We start from the raw sequence: 8,305 nt of genomic DNA, 5'->3' as shown, positions 1-8,305 counted from the left end.
TGAAAGGCTATAGTTGAGCTATAGTGGACTATTCCATTTAGCGTTTTTTTTAATATTTCAGTCATATCTTACCCAACAAAGGAAAACTCTGACTCAGACATGATTCATGATTCAATTCATTAACTATTCAAAACAAACAAGTATTTAATTATTCAATTCACAAGTCTATCTAATCATATCGAATGCAAATTCAAAAAATAAGAAATAAAAAAGAAAATAGAAGAGAAATTCAAAACACATAAGGTTTAGCGGCTAAATTAGAGGCTGATTAGGGGCTAAATAGGGCTATAGCCGGCTATTAGTGTTTTTTTTTCTCATTTAGCCTATAAATAATATAGCCTCAGCGGTAGGTCTCCCAAAAAGCTATAACCAGTATTTAAAACTATGAATTTGATCAAAGCTAGAGGTACCAGTTTCCTTTGGTGGTTTCATGGAACCATGTATGACTGTTGTTGGTTCTACGCCGATGGATCGGTAAAAACCGAGTGGCTGCTCCAGAGCCTGGGACGCCGATCCCTCCTGAAGGTTGATCGAGCGTCTCCCGTAGCATGCACTTGGGCCTCATCTAGTTGAGGTTAAGGATGGCAATTTACCCACGGGTATGGATACCCGCGGGTACCCACATACTTTTATGCTAATGTGCAGTATCCATATACTACCCGTTAAATTGTGGGTATGGCACGGGTATAACATCGTAGCCGGGGATATACCCATACCCCGTCCGTTTATTGTAAATTTTCTTGACATGTCTACTGTTGTTGACTTATGAGTTAGAATATAATAATATGATTATTATTATCTTGTTAATTGTTATGTACTCAACTACCTGTTATTGAATTGAGATAATTTATTTTTTAATCAAATTTGTTATCAATAAATTGAAATTACGACTGACTTTTATACAATTTAACCAATAAATACGAGTACCGCCGGATATAAGTAAACCTTTATACCCACGAGTATGGATATAAGCAGAAACTCATCCCTATTAACTATACAGGAATGGGTATATTGTATTGTTCTACCTTAGGGCATCTCCAGCGGCGCGATGAAATGGTCGTTTTCGTCCGCCCTGACCGGAAATGCGTCTGGCACCCTCTCCAGCAGGGTGACGCAAAGTGACCGGGCCGTCCGCGGAGACGCAAACCTGGCCCAAATATGCGCCTCGGATGCGTTTCCGCGGACACTGCGCGGACGCCGAAAGTGTCCGGTCGTATCCGGCGGACGTTTCGTCGGGCCCGCCTGGCAGCGACCCGGCGTCGATGCGTCTTCTCAAACGCGCCTGCGACTGGCGCCGCTCGCGTCGCCGGCGGTCGGCGCCACGTTAATGGCAATGCCTCGGCTGCCGAGCGGCCGCGAGCCCACCTCCGCCAACCACGTTAATGGCGTCGCCACGCGTCCCGCGGCCACCGCATGTCTCCGGCCTATATAAAGGGGCCGCGCCTTCTTCTTCCTCATCCACTCCCTCCATAGAAACCCTAGCCGCCACAAAGCTCCAGCGTTCCGCCGCCTAGGTGTTCCTGCGACGCAGCCAGCCCCGCGAGGAAGACCATGGCGGGTCCTGGTGGCCGGCGAAGCGGTCGAGGCCGCGGCCCTGGACAGCCCCGGGGACGGGGCAGGGGCCGCCGTGGTGGAGCAGCTACGGCCCCACGCTCGCCGTCGCCTACGCCCTCTTCGTCTTCCTCCGATGTGGAGGGATGCTGCTTCGAGTTCCTCCTCCGCATCGACGACGACCCGCTCGACATCAAGCGTCTCCCGGACAAGTTCGCCGAGTTCTTCGACGGCGTCGAGCCGGCGCATTTGCAGCTACGGGAGGCCGAGCTGCAGCACGCCGCCGGGCCGTGGAGGTCCTGTTCGACCGGGCGAGGGCAAGATGTACTTGCACACCGGGTGGGGCAAGTTCGCCCGTGACTCGGCGCTCGAGCCCGGCCGGCGGCTCACCTTCCTCTACGAGGAGACGGTGAGATGGTCGTCAAGGTCTTCGACGACACGGCTCGCCGCAGCACTACCACACCGACGAATCCGAGTCGGACTCCGATAGTTAGAACGTAGAGTGTTCTTTCTTTGCGGCGAATGCGGCTACGGCCGGACAAAGCCGATGAGTGGAAGGTTTACGTACTGTTCGCCTCATCGGTAGAACCAACAAGGGCACCGTCAATCCTCCCGCTGGATTTTCCGGTTTGGGTGATCTAGTGTGCCCTCGAATGTTCTTTCTTGGCAACGAACATACGGAAATCAACACAACTGGTTTCTATTTTTAAAATATTTATATTTGTGTCCACCATGGTACAAACTATGTATTAGTTTGTGTAAACCATGTTCCAACCTATGTATTAGTTTGTGTAAAATAATCTTCCAATTTGTAATATTTGGAAGTATGTTGAAATGAAAAAGAGAGAAAAAAATGCGTCGCACCGGCAAGCCAACGCCCGTGACGCGAACGGACACGCGGACGCAAAGCGGTCATTTCGGCGTCATGCCTGCGCTGACAGCAACGGCACGCGCGGACACTAAAATGCGTCGCGCGGAGATACCCTTACCTGTATCCTAGCCATGGTCATCCTTATGGTACCGGGCGAGTCGGACAGGTCTACACGTGTGGGTAAGCTGCCGGACACGTGTGAGCGAGCATCTGACTGAGACACGCAGCTAACGACAAGTAGCCTAGTCCTCGCAGTACTGAAAGGGAAGCTTCTCCTGTATGCGGTTCTGGCCACAAAGTAGCGGACGGAGGCAAGCCGGCCCAAATTAAGGTGTGCTGCTGATGCTGCTTCTGGTAGTACGAGCACGAAGATGATCTCGCCGAGGCAACTCTGCCGCTGCTTCCTGTTGCTGTTGATCTTTGCCGTGGCCCCGCGCACCTCCGATTCCAAGTTGGTGACCAGCCTCCCTGGTTTCCACGGCCGCCTCCCCTTCAACCTCCACACTGGGTGGGTACTTCCATCTCCCTTCTCAATTTAAGTTTGTTCTGTTGGATTCTCTCTTCTTGAAAGCAACATATGAAATTCAATTGAACTGCCAGGTACGTGGAGGTGAACGAGGGCACGGAGCTCTTCTACTACTTCGTCGAGTCGGATACCCGCGCCGAGGAGGCCCCTTTCCTTCTATGGCTCACCGGCGGCGACCGCTGCTCCGTCTTCAGTGGCCTCGCCAATGAGATCGGTCTCTCTAATCGACTAACTAATTAATTATTACTAGCCGCATCATCTCCGTCTGCAGCATGATCCCTATCATCACATTCACTGTTCATTGAACTTCGCAGTACTGTACTCCTTTGTTGACTAAGCAAGTGCCGGAATCAGGAAGTCCTAGAAAATCATGTTCACATCCATATCAAATGCTGATATGCAGGTCCCGTCAGATTCGTGGAGGAGCCCTACAATGGCAGCTTGCCACGCCTACAAATCAATCCGAGCTCATGGACGCAGGTAGGTATTGGTATCTCGTTTCATCCGCAGCAGCAGCAGCAGGCTGCTGACTGTAATACCTGTAATACGTTCTTACATGCATGCTGCTAGTAATACCAAGGGAATGTCGCAGGTAGCACACATCCTGTTTGTTGATTCACCGGTTGGGGCTGGATTCTCCTTTTCAACGAAACCAGAAGGGTACCAGGTTGGGGATGTATCCTCCTCGCTGCAGATCCATGACTTCCTTATCAAGTGGTTCAGCGACCATCCCAAATACCACCAGAATTCTTTCTATATCGGGGGAGACTCCTATGCCGGAAAACTCATACCATTTATCGCCCACATCATTTCACAAGGTACATAACATTAACATACACATATATGCCCCTGCCATATTTGACAACCCTGTCACTGTGCAAACTGATGCGATAAATCATTTTCATTTCACTAAGCTCTATTGGAACTTTATACATTCATGTCAGATAGCTCCTCTTCAGGTATTCAAGCAGGAAACACTCCCACCCTTAATCTAAAGGTACAATATTGATCTTTACTACCAATACTTATTAACGATAACGGTAAGCATCATGAATCATTAGAATTTACACATGTTTGTTGATTTTCAGGGCTATCTAGTTGGTAACCCATCAACTGGTGAGATCATTGATACAAGTTCTAGAGTGCCATATGCTCACGGAGTTGGTATAATATCAGATCAATTATATGAGGTAACTACACTCGAGCGTCTACTCTGATCCACCTGGCATGCGTGTGTATAATCCATTTTATCATAATCAAAGTAATATTGCTCTTTCTTGATCATATATATGCAGACTATATTGGAGAATTGCAAAGGTCTGGACTACATGCTTCCTTCGAACGCACCGTGCGCCCAAGCTCTGGATACATTTAACCATGTAAGAAGAACATTAAAAACATCCTGCGCTTGCTAGAATTGACTTGGACCACATACTATTATGTATGAATGTGGATGTGATCGTGCGTGCAATTGTTGCAGCTGATGTCCCAAGTTCAGGGGGCCCACATTTTGTTGGACACCTGTGTTTATGCATCCGCTCCCACCGGACCAGCAGCTGATACCAAGGCCGAGTACTCTAGTGATTCTGGTAGGAGGATCCTTGTTGGAAATCCGCCGGCTCGTCCTCCATTTGGATGTATTGTAAGTAGTCCATTTACATCCTCCATGTGCGTACACTAACTGGACTTCGTTGCTTTAACAACTTCATTTTTTTTACGGGAAACAGTAAGAAATTTCCAACTGCAGCTTTTATTGGTATGAAATATTGTACTACCTCCTTGCTAAAATGTAGTGCATATAAGTTTTTTGAAAATTCGAACGATGTAAAGTTTGATCAAGTATCTAGATAAAAATATCAAGATCTAGATTACCATTAGATTAATAATCATGATGTATATTTTCATATGGTATATATACATTTGGTATTGTAGATATAGATAACTTTCTCAGTGAACTCGACCAAACTTTAAATCGTCTGACTTCAAAAAAAGAAAAATCTTACATTCACCACCTTATGGCAAGGAGGTAGTGCAGAGTTATGTACAAAAGCTAAACTATGCCTAAAAAAAGGAATCTACCAAAAGGAAATTTATAGAGCTGTAACAACCTATATTGTACCGTATCATATACCGGGGCAAACTGATATCAATTCTGGCAGACATATAAGAACTACCTGTCATACTTCTGGGCAAACGCGGAGGAGACCCGAGATGCTCTTGGGATCAAGGAGGGCAGCGTGGAGGAGTGGGTCAGGTGCCACAACGGCGATCTGCCTTATTCCATCGACATCAGGAGTAGCATCGAGTATCACCGGAACCTGACAGCCAACGGTGGCTACCGGGCGCTCGTATACAGCGGTGACCACGATTCGTTGGTGCCTCACCTAGGGACGCAGGCGTGGATAAGGTCACTGGGCTTCCCCGTGGTCCGCGACTGGAGGGCATGGCATCTAAATGGCCAGTCTGCAGGGTACTATATATTACCATCACCATCCTTACCAATGCTAAGCTAGACTGGTCTTTTGCCAGCAGCAGGCTTGCTGTATATACTGGTTAATGCATGTTTGCGTCGCAGGTTCACTTTAACGTACTCCAACAACATGACATTTGCCACCATCAAGGTAACACTCATCATTTGCCTACAACTATGAATACCTTCGTGGTGAATGCACCTACGCTCCGTTCTGATCAAGTTCTATTGGGGTGCTGCAGGGTGGTGGGCATACGGCGCCAGAGTACGAACCTGAGAGGTGCTTCGCCATGTTCAGCCGTTGGATACTTGAGGAACCACTCTAGCTACTTGAGAACAACAACAAAGTAGACAAGGGGACCGCATGAAAACCTGAATGCAGGCTAGAATTTTCCATATTAATTGCGGTAAAGAAAGAGAATTATATACTCTGTTTATTTCAGCAGGTTTAGATTATACTCTACCATATCACAAATAATGCACGTTGTTTTGGACTTGCCTTCACTTCTAAAACTTTTACTATGAATATAATTTTAATAATTAATATTGGAAATCTGAAATCATTTGCATAGATTTGTTTCTAAAAGTATTGATAGAATATTATAATATTTGTTGTGTTTACCTAGTCCAATGCTACCTTCGTCCCAAGGAATAAGGCGCACACGTATTTCAAGACGAACTTTGATCATAAAAATTGAGCAACAAAATCTTGATTATATTATATGTAATTAGTATTGTTGGATTCGTATTGAAAAGCATTTTCTAATGATGTTAATTTTATACAAACAATCTTTATATATTTGAAGTAATACCTAGTCAAACGAAAAGCACGTAAAACAAGGACGCCTTATTCCTTGAATCGGAGGTAGTAGAGATCAATGGTCAAAGTTACATTGCAAGAATTCCAGAGTGCTAGCGCCAGCGCCAGCTTGTACTTTGCTTTGCAGTTTCAGTTTGCCTGCTGTGCAGAGAGCTCTTTCAGCTGATCTCCGACTGCATCGAGGAAGACTCACCCTGTGCGGCTGTGCGTGAAGAGGCGGTGAGGCCATCTCCAACGGGCGACTTAAATGGGCGGGCGCGTTTGTTTGGGTGGACGCGTGAACAGTGGCCAGCTGGCCGGCTCGGCATTTTGTGTCGCCTGATGCACCCAACGTGGCCCACCATTTTGGATTGCGTAATGCACCTAACGCGGCCAGATATGGATCGCGGCTAAAGTATAATTGCATTTGGCCTTTAAATTCAATATAAGGCATATAAAATCATAAGAAAAATATAAATAAGTTTAAATGATCAAGATTTATTACATAAAATTATTGTCCACCTATTAAATGACAAAGTACGTATTAAAACAAATGTAAAATGATACAAATACCTTAGGCATGTTTTCTTCGGGATTTCCATCATTGTTGTTGTTTGCAACATTGTTGCAACATGCGCTCACATATGCTCAACCAAATCAGCCTAGAGTTGGTTGTGAACCGTTTGGTCCCGAATTTCGTGATGCACATGGAGAATATCCTGGAATGAAGCCGGACCACCTTGAGGAGCAACCAACTCTCCCTGGCCTTCCCAATCATTGTCAAACAGATTGTCAAACAATGAATCATCCCGCTCTATCTCAGCAATCATGTTGTGCATGATTACACAAGCGGTCATCACCTCCTAAAGAGTTTGCACACTCAATGCTCTAGCAGGGTGCCTGACGATAGCCCAACGAGCTTGGAGGATACCAAACTCCCGCCCGACATCTTTCTGGACCGCCTCTTGCTCTTTGGAAAACCTTGCCTCCTACTCTAAACTGGGACGACGAATTGTCTTCACGAGTGTAGCCCAAGGTAGATAGATGCCATCAGCAAGGTAGTACCCTTTGTTGTAGTGGTGACCATTGATCTCAAAATCCACATCAGAGGACCGATCGTGTGCTAGACTATCAAACATCGCAGAGCGCTGCAACATGTCATTGTGCGAGCCAGCAACATGTCATTGTGCGAGCCAGCCATTCCGAAGAATGAGTGCCAAATCCACGTGCCATGTGAAGCAATGGCTTTAAGAATCTGCACCCCCTCAGAATGGCCCTTGTACGACCCTGCCAATCAAAAGGGAAGTTCTTCCACTCCTAGTCCACGTAATCTATGCTGCCAAGCATTCCAGGAAACCCCTTGGAAGCGTTGATTGACAATAGATGGGCCGTGTCCTCTGCAGTAGGTTGGCACAGATATTGTTCACCAAACATAGCGATCACTGCTCTGCAGAATCTATACATCGCTTCCAAGCAGCTGGACTCGCTCATCCAGATGTACTCATCTACGTAGTCAGCGGCAACACCATACGCTAGCATCCTAATCGTTGTCGTGCATTTCTGATATGAAGACAGGCCTGCCTTGCCAACGACATCTTGTTTGGCCATGAAGTAGTCAACGTAGACCTTGACACCATCCATTATCCGGTTGAACAACGGTCTGGACATCCGAAAACAGCGGCGAAACAACTGCGGCGTGAACAATGCCTTGTTGTAGTGGAAGTAGTCGTGGAAGAGCATATTGTTGCCCTTCTCTTTTGCGGTCTAAGGCCGACGCGCGCCCAGGCATGGACCCCCGGTACACGGGGATCTGCGCGACATTGTGCTCGTGGTGAGCAACGCAGCCTTCGTGAGAAAGTCGTCCACGGACTCGTCGTCTGAGGACGTGCTGATGAAGTTCTTGTAGAAGAACTCCTCGCCGCTGTCCACCATGATGACCCATTTCACTGAACACCTCGCGGGCGGGGGCAATTGATACTTCTCAAACGTATCTATAATTTCTTATGTTCCATGCTAGTTTTATGACAATATTCACATGTTTTATATACACTTTATATCATTTATATGCATTTCCCGGCACTAACCTAT

The 8,305-nt window shown here is 46.8% G+C and overlaps 1 protein-coding gene across 2 annotated transcripts; it reads left to right on the top strand.

Annotated features, from left to right (window-relative positions):
* Window positions 1-2,703: 2,703 nt before the first annotated feature.
* LOC124661373 (serine carboxypeptidase-like 18) lies at window positions 2,704-5,914 on the top strand. Of its 2 annotated transcripts, none has more exons than XM_047199234.1 (11): window positions 2,704-2,930; window positions 3,023-3,162; window positions 3,352-3,428; window positions 3,541-3,766; window positions 3,908-3,945; window positions 4,037-4,138; window positions 4,244-4,327; window positions 4,429-4,590; window positions 5,108-5,418; window positions 5,524-5,569; window positions 5,661-5,914. In XM_047199234.1, exons 1-11 carry the CDS (start codon window positions 2,794-2,796, stop codon window positions 5,742-5,744), a joined length of 1,407 nt encoding a protein of 468 aa, XP_047055190.1. In that variant the 5' UTR covers window positions 2,704-2,793; the 3' UTR covers window positions 5,745-5,914. The 2 variants fall into 2 exon arrangements, with proteins under 2 accessions (XP_047055190.1, XP_047055189.1); XM_047199233.1 differs by having other exon boundaries at window positions 3,893-3,945.
* The last annotated feature ends 2,391 nt before the right edge of the window (window positions 5,915-8,305 follow it).

This window comes from Lolium rigidum, chromosome 6 (genome assembly GCF_022539505.1).
Source record: "Lolium rigidum isolate FL_2022 chromosome 6, APGP_CSIRO_Lrig_0.1, whole genome shotgun sequence".
NCBI classification, from domain to species: domain Eukaryota; kingdom Viridiplantae; phylum Streptophyta; class Magnoliopsida; order Poales; family Poaceae; genus Lolium; species Lolium rigidum.
This window is presented reverse-complemented; position numbering and strand designations above follow the sequence as displayed.

Excerpts from the sequence above, each read along its gene's own strand:
- LOC124661373 (XM_047199233.1), top strand. The coding sequence starts at position 2,794 with ATGATCTCGCCGAGGCAACTCTGCCGCTGCTTCCTGTTGCTGTTGATC. Across the intron at positions 3,767-3,892 it reads CGCCCACATCATTTCACAAG|ATAGCTCCTCTTCAGGTATT; the intron begins GTACATAACATT and ends CATTCATGTCAG. Across the intron at positions 3,946-4,036 it reads CTCCCACCCTTAATCTAAAG|GGCTATCTAGTTGGTAACCC; the intron begins GTACAATATTGA and ends GTTGATTTTCAG.